Raw genomic sequence first — 23,642 nt, 5'->3', positions numbered from 1 at the left:
GAATCACCAAAGGCTTTCTCTTTATTGCAGAGCCAGTAAGAGAAGAGGGGGGTATAACTCCTCTCCTCTAGTCAGACTAGACTATTTAGAAGAGCAGTGATAGGTCCACACATCTAAGGAAAGGAACTCTTCTTATAATTATAGGTGAACAGAAATAACCTGCAATATTAAGCAGAACTGAGGAAATGAGGTCTTCTTACACAGTGTAGCACCCCAAGTAGATGCAGTCAGCGTTCCTTGTGGTGATGGTATTCTGATGGAATCTGGGGTGGGTATCGTGACTTACATTTAACGTGTTTCATAATTTGGACACAAATGCCATTACGCAAACATGTGGAAGCATGAGAGTTTGTACACTGTTTTAAAATACCTAGGGACAAAGGGTTTCAGATGGCATACTTATAATAAGCGCTGAGGGGCTGTTCTGTTTATGGAGACTTGACTCGTTCATCTAAAGGTGAAAAAGCTGAGTGAATCTATGAGGAAAATGGAATGTTTCCCCAAGATGCACAGATATAACACAGAAGTCATCACGGGTCACCGAAAATCACAGACATTTTGAAGAAGAAAGTTTGATTAGAGATAAAATAAATTAGAGGTAGTTCTGAAACCAGAACAGCAACTGGAAAGCAATGCAATCCTCAAACTGAGGAGTAATAGTTTTGTTTGCAGCTCTTAGTCAAATAAACCTAGACTGTATGTAGGCTCAGGGAGACAGAAAAAAATCTAGAAATTCTTGGGAATCGTATAATATTTTTTAAAGATTTTATTTATTTATTTGAGAGAGACAGCGATAGAGCAGGAGCAGCGAGGAGGGGGAGAAGCAGGCTTCCCGCGGAGCAGGGATCCTGATGCGGGACTCGATCCCAGGACCCTGGGATCATGACCTGAGCCAAAGGCAGACGCTTAGCCGATTGAGGCACCCAGGTGTCCCAGGAATCATATAATTTTAGACAAAGAAGGCACCTGCGAAATTATTTAGTTTCTAAATCTCCTAATGTATACTCAAACGAAACCGAAGCGACTTATTCGTTGTTATAGGCCTCGTAAGTGGCAGAGCCAGAAATCAGCTGAGCCAGGATTTCAGTGAAGATCTCCTACATTTACCATTTCCTGTGTTTGTTACCTCTTGTTCGGTGTACTTTGTGATGTCCTAATTGAAGCATGTTAGGTCTTAAAGGGTGACTTCCTGAATTTCAGTTTTTGTTCTGTTAGGGTTAGCTTGTAAGTGCTTGAAGATGCCAATCAGTTAACTGGGGCTTTTACTATGTGTATGGTCCAATGCCCTTCGTCCTCTAAGTTATAAGTTATTCTTATATTCTAAGATATAAGTTATTCTAAGATATAAGAGCATAGACTAGGGAGAATAATTGCCTAAGAACTCTCCTTTCATGACACATACCATTTTTATGAAACAAAAGCAGCTTGGCAGATTATTCATTTCTTCTGAGTGGTTTATTCAAAGTTAAAAATAAGTTTCATTTTAGCAATCTTTAATTACCATAGCCATTTTAGGAGGAGAGAGCAAGGTAGACAGTCATTTTATTATATGGGAACTCTGCTCGGTGCTCTTACAATTTGGTCTAAGTAACTCTTGTTCAAAGGTGGTTGCTATATGGAAACCTCTTCCCTACGAATTATTATTTCTAACACTAATACTACTAATATCTTAAAAATAACTTAGCCTATTGTCAATTTCACGTTCATAGTCAGAATATTCCTGTAAGGTAGGACGAAGTTCTATTATCCAGCTTAACTGGATATGAGAAACTTAAGGCACAGAAAAGTTAAGCAGATTTCTCAAGTTCACAGTTATTTAGTGGAAAAGTCAGGACTAAAATTTGGGTCTTTTAACTTCCAGTCAAGTCTCTTTCTCCTGGATGTGTTCTTTTGATTTTAATATTAGAAAAAGGACCTTATTTGGTACTTTTCCTATAGCACTTCATTCTCTGTTTTGCATATGATTGTTTGTTCTTTTGATTATAGCACCCCACAAAGTTCATGAACATAGCAAGTACTCAATAATTTTTCTTTCTAAGAATTAAGAATGTGAGAATCACTCTTATAGGACGGATGTTATCTAAGGTAGGATAGTGAGGCATTATATGTAATTAGTTCAATTCTTTCCCCCTTCATCACAGTTTAAGGGCTTGTAGCCTAATTAGCAGATACTGGGCAGAAGGCCTACATCAAGTTTTTGCTATCATCACTGAGTTATTAGCTCAAAATATGGGCCTCAGTTTCTTCATTAAAAACATGAAGGTAGAGTATTTTTAATATGAGAAAAATAGTTTCCATATTCAGAATTACATTTCGTGGATGGTAATTAACATTTCTTAAGTTTTACCATACAACAGGCACAGCTCTGAACTCTTCATTTAGGTAAGCTTTTATAACCTCATAACCCATGGTTTTGGTGCTATTATTATCCTCATTTTTATACATGAGGAATCTGAGGCTTAGAAAGGTTAAGTAGCCCAAAATTTTGCAGCTAATCAAAAGCAGACACAGCCGAAAACCTAGGTCTGACTCTAAAATCTAAGTATTAATATTATACTATATTTTACCTATAGCTTTACAACTCTGACACAGCCAAATTTTCCAGATGGCTAAAATCCTCCCTATTGTAGATATGTTGTCACCCCAAATAGATGTGTATTGTATCCTATTAAGATCAAAATTCAGTCTAAGGAAACTCCTTTTTGTAGACATTATCTGTTCTAGACCGGAGACTGTACCTCTATGCTACTTTATTTAGGTTGCAATATGTTCCCAACACCCACCTTTTGAGTTTTTTAAATGGTATTTTAATTTTTCCATCAGTTTGTATGCTCAGACACCTGTATGCTTTTTGTACGATTCCCCACAGTGGAGAAAAGGAGAAGAATATTTTCTAACATTAATAGGGAGCTCCATATTATTGGTATATTTTAATGAGCAGCCCATTGAACAGGTCTGTTCTCTAATTGATTACAACTCCCATTGGAACACTACCCCAGGGAGAATGAAGGCCCTGGCATTTTGCTTTTTCCTTCTGTCCTTTAATCAATTTGGTTGTCAGGATTAAGCTAACCCAACAACCAAAGAACGTCAGGCAGGAAGGGATTGAACCTATTAGTTCAACTGCCTCCTTTTCAGCGAGACAACTGAGGTCCAGGGGATTTAGAGGTGCATATATTCCTATCTGTGCTGTCTCATTATCCAAGACTAGGTAGTAATCTAGTAAATGGAGCACCTAAGAGCTTATGAGAATTTCTGGACTGGGTTTAAGGGTGAGGAAGAAGAGGGCCTAGTGTTTAAAAGATAAACTCTGAAAATAGATTACTTGGACCTCAATCCTTTCTCTGCTATTTATTAGCTGTGCTCTTTTGGGAACTTACTGAACTTCTCTGTGACTCAATTCGATTTGAGGGTGGTAATAGTACTTATGTCCCATGGTTTGCTGTGGACATCGGTACCTCTAAAGCATTCAAAGCATTCAAAGCAAAGTGTTTAACCTGTAGTTGAACTCTCACTAACCATTAGCTGTTTCTACCAAAAATTTCAGATTGTTAAATCGTTGCATTTTGCGCTTTCCTGATATTCTCCTCCAAGAATCCTTTCGAAGTCTTCTACACAAAAGTTGACACTTGCATTTTTAAGGAACTCAAATGGTTCACTTTCATGAAGTCTGGGCAGATACATCAGACATCCTATCACACACCGACCAGCCGGCGATGGAAGGTGTGCGGAAACAGCACAGCAGTGGGGACTGGGGGAGAAGGCGTCTGCGGGGCGTTGCTCAGACTCCCGTTCCTTCGGAGTCAGGCGGGTCCTTAGCGACCCGCGGCTGGCCACCAAGAGCGGTTCAGGCGGGAAGAGTCTCCGGCCCCGGGGCCAGCTGCAGCGGGGTCTCTCACCCCTGGAGGGCCCTGGGGACTTCGCGGCGACTGAGAGGCACACACGACCGGGGCTGGCTTCAAGTTTGGGCTTTCCACACAAGACAAAGGGACATCTTATCCAGGTCACATTTTTGGTTTGTGGCCCTCCTCCTCCCAGCCTCCCGGCTTTGTTCCCAGCTTCCCCCAGCGCTGGCTCGACGGCGACCCTCACGTCGCCCCTTTGTCTGGAGGCCACCCCGTTCCCCTTTGTTGTCCAGGGTTCCTCCTAGAGAACGGTGGCTGTCCGCCGACTGTCGGGAAGGACGAAGATGGGGTGACAGGGCGAAATTCCCACACCCGCACCGCGCAGGGCCACCCGCGTACACCCCTTCGCCTCCGCACGGCGTCCCCTCGCCCCCTCGCCGAGGCCTGAGATAGGGGTGGGGCGCGGCGCGGCCGGCGCCCTCTGATTGGCTGCGGGCGTCGAGGCGCCGCGCCGCGATTGGGCGGCGGGGCTGTCTGGCGCGAGGGCGCGCGAGGTGGGGAGGGGGCGCTGGAAGCTGCTGGAAGTCAGGGGGCGGGGCGGGCGCGGGCGCGGGCGGCCGGGGACGCGGGCGCGGGCGCGGGCAGGGGCGCGGGCGCGCGGGCGAGGGCGGGGGCGCCGGGGAAGGGCCGAGCCGGTCACCGCCCCCGGCCCCTCCCTGGCCCCGCCCCGCGCCGCTCACACCGCGGGCGGCCAGGGGGCAGGCGCGCCGGCTGCATCCCCATCCTCGGCGTCGCCCGGCACGGCGCGCGGGCGAGCGGCGCGGGCGGCCGGAGCGCGGCGGGCGGAGCGCCAGGCCGGCCATGGCCACCACCAGCACCACGGGCTCCACCCTGCTGCAGCCCCTCAGCAACGCCGTGCAGCTGCCCATCGACCAGGTACCCGAGGCGGCCCTGCTGGCGTCGCGCCCTCGCCGCCCCCTCCCCGGCCGTGTGCCATCCGCGCGGGAGCCGGGACCCGGGGCACGGGCTGCGGCGGGGGCCGCCCCTTGAGGGGAGGGGGCGACCCGCCTGTTATTGTGCGCGCGCCATCTCGCGCCAGCCGCCCCTCCCCAGCGTGCCCACCCAGCCCCCATCCCGGCCGTGCCCGTGCAGCCCGGGGGGGCTCCGGGCACCGACGTGCGCGCGTGCATGCCTGGCCCTGCTGCCCGCCACGGCAGCTCCCCGACCCGGGTCGTGCGTGCGCCGGGCACTCGGCGATCCGGAGTCCCGAAGCCACTTGCAGTGCGTGTGGGCACGGGTGTAGACGGTGTAGAAAGGCTGTGCTTTGGCGAAGCCGGGGTGTCTGTGCCCTGCGCGCGTGGCATCGAATGCCCCACGGGGAAGCAGGATGGATGTACCTCAGTGGAGAGTGCGCTAGACTCGCGAGCGTGGCGTGGGGGAGGTCAGCTTAGGGCGCTACGACCTGCACCTTGGGACAGTTGGCTTTGAAGTGTGGCTTGTTTCACAGGCAACAGTTTGCGGGGAAGGCAGAGGTTAGGAAGAAAAGTCAGAGTGAGATAATAATCCCAGGGTTTCTAGCTGAGAAAGTTGCAACCTTGTTGGAAGAAGACACCTTACCCCTCTCTCCCACCCCTCAAAAAAATATAGGACACTGTTTAGGTAAGGGGGGGTATTGAGATAAAGGCCAGTTGAGTTTGTGTGAAAGGCCTAAGGATTGTTGAGAAATAAACAGTATTGTGATGGGAAAAGCAGCGCCATTTTTATTGAGAAAAAGTTTGGAAGTATTTTCTCTGAGTGACATTTAGGGTAGTTGTTGGGGAAGGAGGCCGTGGAGATAGTTGCTCTAGCCCCAGGCTAGAGGTAATTAACTGAATTTTTTGCTTCAAATTATTTCAGGTGTGCTCGATCTAGAAGTGTTTGCACTTTACGAGGGATCCTGGTTCACTGTCCTTTTCTTGAGAGTGTTGCTGTCATTTGATGTCATCAGGGATTTCATTTATAAGGCAGGATTCCTCTGTGTCCAGGTTTCATAGCGAGATGGGAAACCACTCCCGTACCTGACATTATGACACTAACTTGCTTTGTGCTTTACTGCTTTTTGTTTTTTGTTTTTTTAAAGGCTGAAGTGTGCCTGAGTATATCAAAAATTTTACTGTTTGGATCTGAATCCCTTACTTCTATTTCAGTTATAATTTTTGATTCATGGTAAAATACCTATCCCCTACAAATCTTGAGCAACAGTTAGAACACATATTGTACTAATAAAGTACCAGTAGTGAAATTAATCATGTACTCTACTAAGGTAGTCGTCTTCTCTGTTTATTAATGAACTGATCAGAATGTAGGATTTTTTTTTTTTAATCTTCTCAGCCCTGTGGAGGAGTCTCACTTTTCCAAACTGAACTACAGTATGACCTTTTATTGTATTACACTCCTGACTTAAAGTAGGTTGTTGCTAGGGTGTCAGCAAATGCAGGGTAGGTATCTGTTTAATAATTTTTTTGATGGTGAGGAGCAGGGAGATAGGCCTCAGACTTTTTTCTTTTTAGTTGAGGCAAAGTTGACATATAGTGTTGTATTAATTTCAGGTGTACAACATAGTGATTGGACAATTCTGTACATTACACAGTGCTCACCAGATAAGTGTAGTTACCATCTATCACCATATGACTTTTCATTAATTTTAGGGAACAGGTGTATTCTTTTTCTGCCCACCGTGATGAATTTTTTTTTTTACTATGCTAATGCCTTTTAATTTATATAATGCTTATAACTTTTTAAAGTGATTTAGTATTAGTGAACTTATGTAAACATCTCAGCAATCCAGAGCAAGTTGTTTTCAGTCCTGAAATAAATAGGAGTCTCAAGGGAAGGTGACAGGACTTAAAATTTTGACTTCTTTATTATCTGTAGGTCTTGATTTGGTATCTTGGACAATCTTCATTCTCTCGGGACAGCTCTGAATTTTTGCAGCCATTTGTATTTTGAGTTGTTTCCTCTTCTCTAAGCAAATCTTAAGAATTTGGATTAATAACTGCACACACCTTAACTTTTTATAGTGCTAAGAAACTATTTCTTTGAAGCACTGAAGAATTGACTTTTTTGCCGAGAAAACTCTTGCGATAACTAAAAACTCATGTTGTAAATTGGATTGATAAAGAGTCGTTTAATCATTACTTTAAAATTGAGCAAAATAGAAATTAATTTTTGTAACATGTAAATAATTGAGTTCAAGTTGAGAGGAAGCCTAAGAATTACTTGTAATCAAATAGTGTGATTCAACAGGAAAAAGACAAATCAGGAAATGAAAAGTGTAAAAATATAACTTGTTAGTATGTTAATTTGGTATGTGCTAATTAACAGTGTTTTGAAAATTTAGGAAATTAAAAAAGCAGTTGTTGAATGTCAGAGGCAGAAAAGGACCTTAGGGCCAGAGAAATAGTTTAACTCTTGTACAAGAGTGAGCGTAGAATTTATGAAATGATAGAAAATACTGGTCTGTATGGAATATACAAATGCACATTGTAGGGTATAAGTTAAGGGAGAAAGGAGAAATGTTTTGCAGTAAGACCAGGCAAGGAAAAGGAGCAGATTTTGCCTTAGACTCCTGGGTTGGTTAATCCTAACTGAGAATTGCAGAGTGACCTTGAGGTAACCATAGTATTTGTTCAGTATGCCTTAAATTTAAATGAAAATATTAACTGCAATATGGAGTGAGGGTAAATGATGCTTTAAGCATCTGATGTTTCCCCTTTCTAGGTCTTGCATTCCAGGTGACTTTATTTCTGGGGTGGTCATCATGGAAGGGGTAGATGGAGAGCGGGTTTTGAGGAGGATTTGGACTGAGGGAGAGCTGTGCCAAGACAAGGGCCAAACGTGCTGTGGAGAAGCCATCAGATGTCATTGAATATAATTGTGTTCTTTATTAGCTGCTGGTGTGGTGAATTTTTTAAAGACCCCAAAGTGAGAATAATTACGTGTCCCAGATCAACCTATTTTTTTAGAGTGGAGTTTTTTTTTTTTTTTTTTTAATCTCATCGTATCATACGTTCTAATACACTTGATTGACCTAACTGAGTTACCAGACTGAGGCTGCTCTGGCATCCTCTTCCTCCTCCTTCCCTTTCTCTGTCTTTCCCTTTTACCATTTTCTGTCCTTATTTCCCATGATGCGGTTATACTTTGAAACTGGAGTAAATTTCCCCAGCGACAGGGTTTCCAGGTTGGCATTCTTGGCAGCCAGTTGGCCTCATCAAACAGTCCTGTTTGGGGACAGGGTCATCATTTTAGAGATGATGGATGGAGCTGTTTGGGCGGGGAGAGAGGGCAAGAGGGAGACTCAAGATATTTTGAAAGGTTTGGAGGAGGGAGAAAAAGATGGGTGGGAGAAGGAGGATGACTTGTTGTAGTTAATCCTGCAAAGTCAGGTAATAATTACAGTGGGTAACACCTTACAGCTTACAGACCTCTTTCACCACATTGTATGATTTAATGGAGCCTCACAATACCTTGTGAAGTCAGGTGAGATTCAAGGTCTGATATATTTTAGCCATATGTATATATATTATATATATGTTATACGGGTTATGGTATTAACCATTTGAGTGAAAGGTCAATTGTAATTTATAGTCTTAACATGTAGCAAATAATTTTGGTTCATCACTGTTGTAGATCTGGGTTACCCGTGTGTTTTGGGAGGAGAGACTGGAGATAGAGAACTTCCCAAACACTGAAGTGCTGGTGGTAATGGTTTGAATAGGGAAAACTGTGTGTGTCTGTAAGAGAGAAAAAAGTGTGGATGGAGGCTAATAAAATCCTGGTTCCATTTTGGTCAGTTTGTTGATTGACCTTTTCTGTATCTCCCTCCCCCCCCCCCCCCCCCCCCCCCGCCATAATGTAGGCATCCAATGAAGTGAAGCAATATGTTTGGGAAAGGAGTAGTTATTAGCTTATTTAATCCTCCACAGGTCTGTGCTATGATGAACCCCATTTTACAGATGAAGAAATAAGCGGAGTTTTCAGTATTGGGTCTTTTTCGGATTATGACTTTTAGGGGGAAGAAGGTGAATAGCAACGAAACAAGCACATCAAGGATTAATTTTATTTTAAAGCCGCCATTTGAATGCTTTAGGTTTAGGACATAAATATTTAACTCATTTGTCTGTCCTGTCTACTTTTACACCCATAATGAGCATCAGTCTTCATCATGAGAACCCAGAAAATACTGGGACAATCTGCTGTGGAAGATTTCCTTTTAATAAGGAAGGCATATGGAACTTGGAATCTTGAATCTGTATTTTAGGCCCTGTCAGTTAACTAATTTTAGATATGTCACTTTACATAAATGAGTTTCCTTCTGTGTAAAATGTGTGTTGTGCTTAGTTTTAAAATTCCATGATTCTGTGTTTGTTTCATTAACTGAAGAAGCTGCCCCAAATTCTTTCTGGACCGAGTTGGAAGGAATATAAATAAAAACTTAAGGGAGGAAAATGGACTAATAAGTTTTGAAGAAGTTTTCAACAGGAAGAATTGAAACTGCCTCTCTGTTTAATCTGAAGCAGCTAAGCAAAATAACCACATGCCCTGAACATTGCAGTTAACGTTGGTTTCCCCGAACTCTGTCCCTTTATCTGTAGGAAGTAGTAGTGTGGTGCTGTAGTGGAAAAGGCTTAATTGGGTCTGCAGCCAGACTCGGCTGGCCCCGGGCTCTTTGGCAAATTACTGCATTTTTCTTTAAACCCCAGTCTCCTCATCTGTAAAATAAATAATAAATAACACCTAGTTGTAGATTACTGTGAAGATTAAAACACATAATCTGTGCAGAGCACCCGGCTCCTCATATATGTTTGATACACCTTTCCTCTCCACAGATTATGAGGTGTGTGTAAGTTAACATCTGTGTGTGTGTATTCCGTTTTTAATCTTTAGGACTTCCTTTTTGGGAAGGGAAATATGAGGTGGAGGTTCAGTCCTATGCCCACACAGTGATTAAATTAGGATTAAAATCTAGTTTTGAGTTTGGAGTCAGAAGTGGCTTTTCTGCTTCTTCACAGCTTCAGGAGTTCTTTGTCCCCCTGCTTTCAAGCTCCCTGTGTCGGCACTGCCTTGATAAGTACAGATAACCCTCGTCTCTGTTGACTGTGGTCTGTCAGGGCTGACTTTCCAGGGAAATAATCGAAACAACTCACACACACACACACACACACACACACAGCTTTTGCCCGCAGTCTGCTAACAGGTGGGATTCCACAATGATGGCACTTGACAAGACTTTTTAAAGAATAAAGTAAGCCATAAACACAGTCCTCAAAAGAGTGATCATTTAATAATTTTATGAATGGCGTGGGTGAAGCCTGAAGTCATGCTTGGTCTATCTGTAGGGTGTGGAAAAGGTGGGGGGTAGCTGATGTGTGAAGAGATAGAATCAGGATTCAGGAGATCTGAACAGTTCGGCGCTAATGACGCGTCCCTTCTTCTTCCTGGGCTTATCCAAATCCTAAGCATTCTTCCAATTCTGCGTCCAGTACACCTTGCCTATAAATCTTTTTCTGAATCCCATTTGAAGTGACTGATTTCTTATTTGAACCACAAAAGCATTTTGGATTTAATACTCTTCTGGCCTTTATTCTGTTTAGTGTTACAGGTATCAGGCAGGATTCTGGTGGGAGCCAGATTGAACTAGGTAACCAAGGAGACCTTAAGAACTATTTACTAAGATAAGGGCAGGGAAATCACGGAATAGTACAGTCCCCCAGTACCAGCTTCACTTGGCCTAGAGAGACAAGGGGAGGGAAGGAGCAGAACCCCAAGGGGGAGCCCTGAGGGCTGCTCCCAGAGGCACTGTGGCCTCCTGCGCTGAACTTGAGGGAGCAGGATGGGAGAGATGATTCCCTCCCATACTCCATCTCCTGCTGGTGTCTCCTTCAGAGGGCAATCGATGATTTGGGGGCACAGAGTTAAACTGGAGGGTGGATCTGGAGGCATTTAAATATCCACAACAATATGATTACTAATAAGTATTTTACAATATTACTCATTTCTCTACCTGCTGAATACAAATAAAAACCCTTTTGTTTTTCTCCTCAGCGCACATCCTCATTCTGTCTCTTCTCAGTCATACATTTTGAAAGAATAGTTGGTTCTTGCTGTTTCCATTTTCACTCTTACAACCATTGTAATCAGGCTTCTGCCTCCAACACTAACAGCCAAATTGCAAACTTTAAGAAATGCACTCCTCATCAGTTCCTTCCCTGGGTAAGACTCCTCACAGCTCCCCTGCTGCCTAATGCAGTGCTCTTTCAAGCGCGGCCCTGAGATCACTTGTATCAAAAATCACTTGGGATCGTTGTTATAAATATAGATTCTCAGTGTCTACCCAGCACCTTCTGAACGAGGGCCAGGGAACCTGTGTTTTTGACCAGGCTCCTCCTCACTCCCTGCCCCCACTACCGTCAGCGTTAGAGAGCTTTTTAAGGGTCTCCATATGACTGAAAGGCTATAACAGTGTGATGTATTTTTTAAACACTTGTATTTAATCATTTAACGGGTAACCTTTAAAATACAATGCAGTGTAATGGTGCCGTTGGCAATATGATCCCAAGATTTGGAAAAATAAAATTCATAGTGTACTCTAGGCAATACGGCCCTGAGATGGGACAGGCTTTTTGTTGAATGATGTCCACGTCTCCCTTCAATCCTGTCGTTCATCTCTAGTGACTGTGTGTATAACCTCGTGTGTAGACAGTGTCGGGAGTCAGAACGTGGGGTCTCTCCTGAACGTGAGACCTGCCCCTTGAGAGGCGTTGCCCACCCCCCCAATTCCTACCGCAAGCCTCCTTTGAGAACCATTGGCCCCCAAAGGATAGGGATAGGCCTAGAACCTCTTAAGTGTGGCTTTTTAAAATTTTTTATTATTATTATATTTTTTAAAATTATTTTTTATTATTATTTGAAGCTTGCCCCCGGATTGGCTGGAAATATTATTATTTCCTTTTTTATTATTCAGAGCCCCCTGCATAGACCAGGCAGTGTAATGCCAAAGGCCGGGCGAGCAGGAGTGCTGGAGTGGGGGTCTAAATCCCCCTCTGCTGCTGAAGTATCTGTGGACTCACTCACTCAGTGCTCCCTCCAGTATGTTTTCCTGTCTTTTCACTCCCTGCCTTGGAGTAAGCTTCTCCTCTGTCTGAAGTCATCCTGCTCAGCCTCTCTCCTCGGCTCTGCACTCCCACCAGCCCCTCCCTGTCTGTGGAGCAAAAGCCCACTATCGTCCCTATCTGTCTTTCTTAGGAAGGAGTTAATGGGCAGTCTTGGGGTTTTTCCCCTTTCCTCTGGCCACTTCTCAAATGTGCATATCCTTCCAGCTCTAGGAAGCAGTGGTGGGAGAACCCCCCCTTTGGTTTCCAGGGGATGTGGCCCCCCCTTGTTGATGAGGCCTCCCAAGCAACTGCCTCATGCCCCCTCCTGCTTTAGCCTGCTCTGATGGGCCCTGTACCACCTTTAAACAAATTATTTTATTTGCTCATTTTACACCTCTCCCTGCTGGGCTATCAGTTGCTTAAGAAGAGGGGCCTCCTTGGGGCGCCTGGGTGGCTCAGTCGTTAAGCATCTTCCTTCGGCTCAGGTCATGGTCCCAGGGTCCTGGGATCGAGCCCCACATCAGGCTCCCTGCTCCGCGGGAGGCCTGCTTCTCCCTCTCCCACTCCCCCTGCTTGTGTTCCCTCTCTTGCTGTGTCTCTCTCTGTCAAATAAGTAAATAAAATCTTAAAAAAGAACCTTAAAAAAAAAAGAATAGGGGCCTCCTCATACTCATGTTTGTATCCCTCATGCTTAGGACTGGCTTAGACTGTGCTTGGAGTCGGTGGGACTCCTGTGGGGACAGCACAGGGGGGCACCAGTGATCATTGTTTCTTAGCGGTGTGGCCTTAGCATCGACTGGTCTTTTGCAAGCAGCAGTGGCCTGGTCTATAAAATGTGGCAGCTGGTGGGCCCTGCCCCACGAGGAGGTCGTGCTCACGGCACACAGAGCGGACGCTCACTGTTGGGGGCCGGGAAATCAGTGGTGGCCCTTCACTGGATGAGGCGCTTCCTTGTCTTTGCAGCGCAGCTGGCTAAGAGCTCCCCAAATTGGGTTCAGGTCCCCCCTGTGACTTGTTCTCCTCCAGCTGGTCGCTACTGAGCCTCCTAGCGGCCGCGTAGCCCTGAGTGTCACAGGCCCGCGTGGTGAGGCTCACTAAAGACCGCACAGCACATCCCTCCGTCAGAAGGAGGCTCCAGCGACTCTTTTGGCGACTTTATTTTCTTCAAGAGGGTTACTTAAAAGGCGACTGGTAAAGCAGTGAAGAATTTTGGAGGACTGTGATGATTATTCAAAAAGGAAATGAAGATAACCATGAGCGGTACCAGTATTCTGAGCTACATGATTACAGTGTCTGGCGATAAGGGGTGATTAGGGGTGATTGAAAAGAGAAGCTTTATCAGCATTGTTATCAGGAGATTCAGAATAAAGAAGCCTTCAGAGTGCATAATTGTCTTTATTCATGAAGAACAAAGGGCTGCCACTTTTGGTGCCACGCCCTCTCCCCTTTCAGCGGGGCTCTTCTAGAAGGGCTCCTTTGCTATATCTTCCCCCTGGCCTGGAACCAGCCAATCCGGGGAAGACCGGCCAGCAGCAGGTTCAACACTGGATTCTCTCGGGCAGCCAGTGTCCTCGTGGAGTGGGGAAGTTAGGGGACCCCCCCCAGCTGCCAGCCAGATGGACCTCACTCTTCTGTGAAGGCCCAGGCCTCTGACCAGCTCGCCTTGCTCCTATCTATCTAGGCACTGGACAAAAATGTAACATACTTTCTGTTTTAATCCATAATCCCATAGGAACTTTCTTAGGTTTTAGAGGATTTCTGTGCCAAAGTAGGTGTTTGTGGAAGGTCGGATTTACAGGTAATACATGATTTTTTAAATTTTATTTTGGATATACTTAAGTTACTCAGTTGCATGTATATTGAAATAAATAGCTCTCTGCTTATACAAACAAATTCTGAATCCTTTTCTTTTTAAACAGTTTTTTTTTTTTAAGATTTTATTTATTTATTTATTTGGGAGAGTGAGAGAGAGTGCGAGAGTGAGAGCACAGGTAGGGGGAAGGGGAAGAAGGAGAGGGAGAAGCAGACTCCCCGCTGAGCAGGGAGCCTGATAACAGGGCTCAATCCCAAGACCCCAGGATCATGACCTGAGCTGAAGGCAGATGCTTACCAACTGAGCCATCCAGGCGCCCCCCTGAATCCTTTTCTTTTTGAAACTAAATTATATGTAGATCTATGCACATGAAAGATATTTAGGTGATACTTACCTTTTTTTTTTCTTTTTTAACTTATTTTACTTAAATTCAGTTAGCATAGAGTGTGTTATTAGTTTCAGATGGATACTTACCTTGTTAAAACTGAATGGAAAGAAAGGCTCTGCCTTTTTGCAAAACCACTAGTCTAGTGGGTGCCCAATAGTGATTGAATTGAATGCATCTAATTTAACAGTATTACATTTCAGAGATAAATGTAAAGACCTGCAATGAATTTCTAGAAGTTGTATGTATAAAAGCAGAATTGCCCGAGACCAGCGTTAAACTGTCTGAGTAAACCCTGGGAGTTTTTGTTTATTGGAAGGTGCCATTTGGCTGACCAGGTCACAGCTTAGGTGAAGTAGTAGTGCCAACATAAATTCCAAATGCACATGTCTAGAGGGCACCAGGCAAGGAATGTAAATGAACGTCAGTGTAGGTGCCGCCCTTTTAGGAGGCGTGGACAGCGTGGCCATCTGGAAAGCCCATGCTCACTCTAAAAGAAAGCCCTCACTCCATTTTGCTGATGGTCACCAAAGCTGATTTTTCAAGGGAAGCTGGAATGCTAGATTTTTGTGAAAATAGGATTTTTAAGATTTTGGCTGAAATATCCTTAGGTTTTCTTTTTTTGAGCTCGAGCAACATGAACAAGCCAGATTTAGCTTATTGGGCATTAAGAAGTAGGTAGCAGTTTCTGTTACAGTGGACGGTGGTCAGTCCGCTCTGAAGTTTATTGCCCTGGAACAAGGGTAGACCAGATAATAACTATAGCCGGCACTCAGGACTAGAGAAGGCTGGAAACTCATGCAGTAGTTGAAGAAGTAATTCTAGATTTCATCACTTGGTAATTTCATCCTTTAATTGGCCAACAGAATTTCAAATTAAGTTTTCCCCAACTAGTTTTTTTCCCTTGGGAGTGGGTCATATCTTGGAAATAATCTTGAACATTAATATCCCTTTATTTTTTTATTTTTTATTTTTTTAAAGATTTTATCCTTTTATTTGAGGGAGAAAGAGAGAGCAGGAAGGGGCAGAGAGAGGGAGAAAGAATCTGAAGCCAACTCCGCACTGAGTGCAGAGACCGACGTGGGGCTCGATCCCACAACCAAGAGGCCACAACCTGAACAGAAACCAAGGGTCAGATGCCCAACTGACTGCACCATCCCGGTGCCCCAGAAAGTTAATATCCCTTTAAAGAGGGAAGGTTGGACTCTCACACAACTATCATTTCATTCTTTTTACAGATCCAGTATTACAGTGATTAACTGATCTAAGTTGTTCAGGCTGTCTTAGGGGGTGTGACATTAAAAAAAAAATGTCTAGCTAATAGAGAATAAAATAATATTTGAAAAGGTCTTGATTGCTTTATAAGCCCCTACCAGTTTTTCGGTTTTTTTGGAGTGTACATTGAATTTTGGCCAGACTGTTTTGTCTTGTGATAACTATTCAGGCTTTGGAGTTTAAGTTTAATCTACAGTTGCTTCACTGTGAGTCTTAGCGTGCCTTTTCTAATACTGGACTGGCACAGCTGTTCATGTTAGCTGCTTACCAAGAATAGAAATGACGAAGACTGGGTGTCTGAGTAGAGCCAGGAAGTTGAAGGTAGAGGGCAGGGCGAAGCTTCCCTTGCTGGTCCTTAGTATCTTTGGAGATAGTTAAGGGGTCCTTAGTCTAAGACGATAATCCTGCTATGAGGTGGTTTCTGTACCTTTCCTACAGTATCAGACTAGTGTGTCTTTTCCTTTTGTTCTTGTAAAATATTGTTAAATCACATAGTAAAGGAAAGTCTTGGTGTATTTGGCATCACGAAATTGAGCTTCAGCCTTCCATTGGATTTGAATGGAAATTCCGATAGTCAAAATTGAAAGAGAATTTGGGGTATTGTCAAACTGTATATTTTAAATCTTTTTTTTTTTTTTTTTAAGATTTTATTTATTTATTCATGAGAGACACAGAGAGAGACAGAGGCAGAGGGAGAAGCAGGCTCCCCGCGGAGCAGGGAGCCCGATGCGGGACTCGATCCCAGGACCCTGGGATCATGACCTGAGCCGAAGGCAGACGCTTAACCGACTGAGCCACCCAGGCGTCCCGTCAAACTGTATATTTGTTACAATTTTCAATATGGATTGGAAGGATTCCATTCTAAAGTGGTTTCCTTTTTAAAGTACAGGAAATATAAATTAATGGAGAAATATGCTGTTCTAAGAAGGTTTTTGGCACAGACTCAGAGTTTACCACATAGGACTATAAAGTAATTTATAAAGTAACTTTGGTAGCCAACACTTGAGTAGATTTAAAAAAAAATCCTCAGAATATTAAAGACAAAAGGATGTTGGGACCATTTCAGCAAAGACAAAATAAATTGGAATAATGCCCAAAGCTGGTCCTGGATTGTTTTCCTTTTTGTATTGATTTTATTGAAAGCAGGGGCCTCTGGAAAATAGTGAAAAGTTAAACTGCATTTCCCTATTTTGTCCCTAATTCTAGATTAGGTAAATGTATGATATTGAAGGTTTAGCTCTTGTAAAATGAAGAACGGCCCTGTAGGTCAGTGTGCCTTGGCTAGGCTGGTGACACGGATTAGCAAGATTAGCCATCCCTGTGTTGGACAACAAACAGTGTGCAACAGGGCGAGGCCCAGCAAAGGAAAGCCAAAGGTGTTGTGTATCACTGTAAGTCATACCCCGGGAAGGTGGACCGTGACCAAAATCCAGAGCCTTCTCTGAAACTGGGGATCAAGTAAACTAGGTAGTAGTCACGTAGAAGACAAACCTTTGACAAATTGGTATCCTTTGAGAATGATTATGGAAATTTGTAAATTGTTGTAGGGTTGTGGTCTGCAGTGAATGTTGGTACTTTTAGAACACTTTTTTTTTTTTTAAGATTTTATTTTTTTTGAGAGAGAGAAGAGAGATAGAGAGAGAACAAGCAGGGGGCGGGGAGAGGGAGAAGCAGACTCCCAGCTGAGCTTAGAGCCCCATGTGGGGCTCGTTGTGGGGCTTGATCCCAGCACTCTGGGATCATGACCTGAGCTGAAGGCTGATGCTTAACCGACTGAGCCACCTAGGCGCCCCAACTTTAGAACATTTTTTAAAAAAGGAAAGTTGCTGGGGTGCCTGGGTGGCTTAGTTGGAATTAGTTTGGATAAGGCGCCTACAACAGAGAATCCCAACAATAAGCCATTGACTTAGAGATAGTCGTTTATTTTCCTCACATAACAGTTTTGATGCAAATGGTCTAGACTGGTGCATAGTTATGCACCACCTGGTCCTACAAACACCTGTGCTCCTTTCAACACCTTGTTCTTCCACCTGGGGCCTTACCGTCAGCCTGGTTGAGGCTGGTTTGCTTACGACAGTGGTCCTTGAGCTTGGGGTGGCATGAGGATCCCCCGCTGCACTTGCTGAAAACACAGGTTGCTGGGCCCTATGAACAGGTTTCTCATTCAGTAGGTCCAGGTTGGGGCCTGATAATTTGCAAGAGGAGGGGGTTCACAGATGTCACTGCCGCTGCCCTGACGACTGTACTTTGAGAACTTGGCAGGTTCCAGGGGAAAGAACCCACGTGGTCACAGTTGAGGGCCAGAAGTGGCAGATACATACCACTGTGACTCATTCCTTTTGCTAGAGCTTTGGAACATGGCCACAGGTCACAGCAAGGAGATGGTTGGGGGGAGGGCGGTTGGCTGGGGGCTGGTCAGTGTCACCTACCTGGGCAGCCACGTCCAGCTACAGTTCTGTGACTGTGGGAGAGCAGGGCAGGCTCCATCACACTCTGGAATCATCTAGGGAAAAGCAGCTGTAACTCAGGTTTGGATTGGTCATTCAAGGTAATATTCGAGACAAAAATCTTGAAGGGTGAATTTTCCTGGCATCCCAGAGAGGCTGTGCAACGTGCAGTTGAGGAAACTGTTTGCGAAGGAAAGCAGGGCAGGCTCACTCCTTCAGGAAATACTGATTGCTGGCCAGGCTTTGCGTGAGGCCTCGTACCGCAGAGAGTGAGAGGAGATGGACAGGGTCTGATGATGTCGCTGATTAAAAAGCAAACATGCTTCGTGCATTAAGATTCCAGTGGTTAAGATCATAGGTGCCAGAGTCAGCTTAGGTTCAGGTTGTGGTTCTGCCCTGGAGCATCACAAGCCACGTGAGCCGCTTGGGCCGCGCTCTTTCTGTACCACAGAGCAAGTGCTCCATGAGCGATGGCGCCATCGCACCTTGGGTGAGCGCTGCTCCTGTGGAATACAGTCTTCGCGCGGAAGTCTCTGGTGGATGGCCATCTGGCTTCTCCTTGGACACTTCTGTGATGGGAGAGCTTGCTCCCTCTGTTGGGGCAGTTAGTTAGTTAGTTCTGGATAGCGGTGGCTGCGAGGGAGCTTGTCATCCTGGGGCCCATAAACTTTCTGAAATAATCCAGAAATGCTCTGTTTAAGCCCATCTCTTCATGGTTACCTTTTAGGTCATTGGAGACATTCCATTCTTTCTTTACATGGTTGGCTTCTGAGCAACTACACTTTAGTAAATTAGGTATCAATACCCCGAAATCTTCTAATCTGGAATGCATGGGCTTATGGGTGAGCACTTGTGCTGTTGTGGGGTGGATGCCCCACTTCTGGAGATTCAGTTTCGGAGTGTTGCCCTCCTGAGAGTATTGCATTCTTGGCATACTTGTTTGCAGATTTATTGCTTTTTCCCTCTATTATTTACTAATATGTACTAAAAAATAAAATTACTGATTGAGTAATGGAGGATGTTCTCATAAATGATACATTTGGGACAATGATAGAAACCATTGAGCATGCCCCAAATGCCACTTCTTTAGACCCAGTGGCCTCCTTGTACACAGCCGGCTGATTGTGGGTTCAGGTGTGAAAAAAAGAGCATACCTGAAGAGCATGGATGAAATGCTGGAAAAGTGTCATCTAAGACTATGTTTAAATAGGGGTCCGTCAAATCACATTTTTAGTTAAATGTCTAATGGCTGAATGGTTAAAATCAACATTGAGTTAAAGCTGAATATTATCCAGGCAAATCTTGAGAATTTTTTTGTCTTCAACTCCTGAAAATGATTGATGATGTCTTCTAATTATTTCTGCAAACATTTGTTTCCCTCCGTAGATTCAAAACAATAGGAATTCTCTTTTTGAACATTCTTATGAAGACTGTTGACTTGAGGTTTAATTAGCGAGAAACAAAACATGTTTTGGATACCCTAGTTCTCTTTTACGCCTTCTTTTTCTTCATAGTTCTCATATATTTTTATTGTGTATGTATGGTTCATTATGGTTATTATTGTGAGTTTAGAGTTTTTCTGCATGTGAAATTGAGATAGCAGAGCTGATTATTTCCATTTTTAATTCATTCTTACAAGATGTGTAGAATTCCCAAATAGAGCATTTTCATTAAAAAAGGTCATTTTTCATGACTTAAATGGAACTAAATAACTAATAGCTTTTGTACTTATTAATTATAACAGCATTTTACTCTTGTGGTAAGAAACATGTAGTTATATTTTACCTGATAGATTAGTAATATATAAATCCTATAAGGTGAATTTACTCCAAGTTAAATGTATAGTGCTTACCTACATATATTTGAAAGTTAATATTCATTGTGAAGAATAAATGTGAATGACGCGCATTGTTTGTAATGTTGGTGTTACTTTGCTGCTCAGAAATAATGATAGGTTAAGTTATCTCATGAGATAAAATTGAGATCAATGAGAAATTCAGGGATACCGGGAAATAGGCATCAGGCCTTTTGGCCTTTTACAGGCCAAGACCCAAACCAAAGCAGAACAGTGGTTTTGGGCTGAATAACAAGGCAAAACCAAACTTCAGTTTATCTGTAACTTGAAAAGTGGGTGAAATTAGGTATTTCATATATATATATATATATATTTTTTGTATTTTGTATTTCATATATATATTTATTTTTTTTTTTTTTTTTTCCCCTCTCTTTGGGAGCTGATTCTTCTTATATTACATACAAATTCATTGGTATTTATGCATTTTTTATTTCATTTGTGTTTTTACCAATGATGTATTATGTACCCTAATAGGCAACTGAACTTAGTTTGTATATTTTCTATCTGATTTAAAAAATAATACATAGGGGCGCCTGGGTGGCTCAGTCGTTAAGCGTCTGCCTTCGGCTCAGGTCATGATCCCAGGATCCTGGGATCGAGCCCCGCATCGGGCTCCCTGCTCGGCGGGAAGGCTGCTTCTCCCTCTCCCACTCCCACTCCCCCTGCTTGTGTTCCTGCACTCACTCTCTCTCTCTGTCAAATAAATAAATAAAATCTTTAAAAAAAAAAAAAATACATAATTCATTGTGTAAAATTTATAAGATACAGAATATAGAGATGAAAATTGGAAAATCACACATTATTCTTCAACTCAGGCTACTTTTGCTGACTCGTGTGTGTGTTTAAACAAAATTGAGTACATACCCGAATATTAAATTTTTATAACCTTTTATTTTTACTTAGCATCTTGAAAATCATTTCCAATTTTATTAAATTACTTTTCAGAACCTATATGATGTTACAACATTTGGATGGTATATCGTTTAATTATTCCTCAGGTTGTATATAATTTTTCGCAATAAATTTCCTTATATATACATTTGGTATATAAGCCTGTTTGTTTCCTTAGGATAAGAAGTTTCTTAGGTGTGAGGCAATAGGCGAAATTACTGTTTTTTTAAAACAATTATGAGAACTTTTCATTTTCTCTTAATTACCACAGTTTATTTTCTCCTTTAATATTTTTAATCATGTTTTCACTTTTGAAATTTTCTTCAGACTTACACCCTTTAGAAGTTACCTTGTCTAGGAGCGCCTGGGCGGCTCAGTCGGTTAAGCGTCCGACTCTTGATCTCGGCTCAGGTCTTGATCTCACCATCCTGAGTTCAAGCCTATTAAAAAAAAAAAAAAGAAGTTACCTTGCCTTGTTCAAAACGGGAATGTTTTATGTGTAGGCAGTTGCCAGTGCTGCTCGGCTTGGGTAAGGGTCTGCTCACAACTATGGACATGCTTCCCCCACTCTCCCGCCCGTAGCACTTGGTTGAAGGGACCGAGAAGAGGCCCAACACAGATGGCATGTGGCCTTTTGTAGCCCTTGCCTCTGGCTGGCACTCAGTGAGGTGCTCTTCTGTACACTGTTTTTAGAAGTGTTGGTTTACTAGGTTGTTTCCTCGACTAGACTGAGCAAGATCTTTGGTGCAAGGACTGGATCTCCTGCGTCCCTCCAACGGGCATGCCTACCTCTGCAGGTGTTTGTCAGATGTTTGCATTGCCTCCAAGTTTAGGATGATCCTTCCAATTTTTAGAAAAATGATACTAAATTAATTTTTAAGCCTCCAAACCATTTGGAAGTCTACCAGCAGGTTTTTGTTTGTTTGTTTGTTTTTAAAACAAATCAGTTACTCAAAAGCATTTCTAGAATTTCGGTATCATGCTTAATGTATTCATGGTATTTGCTTACATGTTCTCATTCCAGGCTCATTTCTTACTCCAGTTTGTGTGGTGTTGAGTTAGACTTTAACGTGAAAAGGAACCGTGCCAGTTACGGATCGGATGGTACGGTCAAGGGACGCTGGAGGCTGGGTGTCTGCCTGTCTTATGCTCAGAAGTCACCTCTAATGAGGTGTCATGGTTAATGGAGCAGATACGTCCATTTTTCCTTCATCCTCCTTTTAGTGAGTCCTGCCTCATGTTTCTGAGAATAATAGGGAGACTCCACTCTTCCTTGATTCTCTGCCTGCACATGAAGAAGAAACAAAAAATTGTCACATTACTTTAGGAAATGTATTGTAAAGAAAGTGAAGATAGATATTTAGTGCTAAGTCATAGGTCCTATCCCTGCTCAGGGCCCCCTGGGGAAGTCTCTTCTTATTGAGACTAGAATCCCAAGTCCTGCCATAATTGGGCCCCACCAACTTGTCAAACCTAATTTCCTACAGGTTTTTCCTCCTTTCTGTTTCAACTACACTGGCCTTCTCACAGTTCTTTGAATATCTGAAGCATGTTCCTGCCTCCAGGCCTTTGCACTTGATATTCCTGCTCAAGATATCCGTATAGCTTACTCCCTCACTTAAAGTAGCTTTCTGCTCAAGGCCTTCTAAAGGAGGCCTTCTCGGATCTCCCCATTTGAAAATAGAAACTCCTGTCATTTTGGGGTACCTGGGTGGCTCAGTCAATTAAGCATCCAACTCTTGATTTCTGCTCAGGTCATGATCTCAGGATCGTGAGATTGAGCCCTGGGTTGGGCTCTGTGCACAGTGGGAAGTATGTTTGAGATTCTTCTCTCTCTCTTCCTCTTCTCCTCTCCCCACTCATGCTCACTCTCTCGCAAAACAAATAAATAAAAGCTTTAAAAAAAAAAAAAGAGCCTCCTGTCATTTTCCTCTTTCTGTCATATTTTTAAAAATATTGACCTTAACATTATTTCATACATTTTGACGTTATATATTCATTTGTTTATTGTCTTTTTCTCTTACTAAAATGTAATCTCCATGAGAAGAGGGACTGTTTTTTCCCACTAGTGTCTGGGACGGGGCCTGGCACATAGGAGGTGCTCAATAAATATTTGTCCATTGTATTAATGAACTAGGAACCTGATTATATGTATTTTTTAGGTTTTGTTTCCCAAAGCTAATCAACTATAATTTATCAGCAGCCAATGATAGAACAGATGACCTGTCTTAGCATTAACTTCTATTTCCTTTTTGTCATTTCCCTTTAAGATTAATGCATTATCAATTCAGAAACGTATTTTTTTCCTGTTGAGAGCCAGTGGTGTGAAATGGTGGTAGTGCTGCTTTTTAGGTAGGAAATGTGGAACTAGGTATTTAACCTCTAAATAGAAAGACAACTCAGTTCCTTTGTATGTAAAATGGAGATAATGGTAATGTTGGAGTTTTAGGATTTAGTCATTAATAACTCCCTCTTGCCAAATTTAGACCAAAGAGAGAGATTTGCAAGAGTCAGAGGACATGGATCGGATTGTCAGCCTTACTGACAGAAGCTGGATTGGAGGTGGTGACGTTGAGGTGCCGCCATGCAGGGTTCCCAGTGCTTTACTCCTGGGAGTAAGTTTAAGTCCCCCAGTGCAGGCAGAGCTGGGTGTCTGCAGATTCCCCCCAGAAGAAACACAGCTTCCCCAGTAAACTTCCCAAGTAGGGAAGCAGCCTGTAGACTGGCAGGTGTAAAGAAAGCCCAGAACGGGCTGGGAGGCTCAGTCAGTGAAGCGTCTGCCTTCAGCTCAGGTCACGATCCCAGCGCCCTGGGATCGAGTCCCACAACGGGCTCCCTGCTCAGGGGGGAGCCTGCTTCTCCCTCTCCCTCTGCCTGCCGCTCCCCCTGCTTCTGTGCATGCGCTCTTTCTGTCTCTCTGTCAAATAAATAAATAAAATCTTAAAAAAAAAAAAGAAAGCCCAGAAGTTGAGTGAATCGCTTCTCCTCTGATGGGA

At 43.5% G+C, this 23,642-nt stretch overlaps 1 protein-coding gene across 2 annotated transcripts in view; it reads left to right on the top strand.

The window, feature by feature from the left end:
* The first annotated feature begins 4,657 nt into the window (after positions 1-4,657).
* Positions 4,658-23,642, top strand: part of MBOAT2 (membrane bound O-acyltransferase domain containing 2) — a 123,420-nt gene continuing 104,435 nt past the window's right edge. For both annotated transcript variants that reach the window (XR_004302490.1, XM_032430206.1), the window contains exon 1: positions 4,658-4,781. Coding sequence is in view for 1 of the 2 variants with exons in the window: in XM_032430206.1 (XP_032286097.1) it covers positions 4,707-4,781 (75 nt within the window). In the remaining variant the exon portion in view is untranslated. The remainder of the gene's footprint in view (positions 4,782-23,642) is intronic.

The sequence above is a fragment of the Phoca vitulina genome, unplaced genomic scaffold, assembly GCF_004348235.1.
Source record: "Phoca vitulina isolate PV1807 unplaced genomic scaffold, GSC_HSeal_1.0 scaffold42, whole genome shotgun sequence".
Taxonomy (NCBI): domain Eukaryota; kingdom Metazoa; phylum Chordata; class Mammalia; order Carnivora; family Phocidae; genus Phoca; species Phoca vitulina.
Note: the sequence above shows the minus strand (reverse complement) of the source record. Positions and strands in the feature narration are given on the sequence as shown.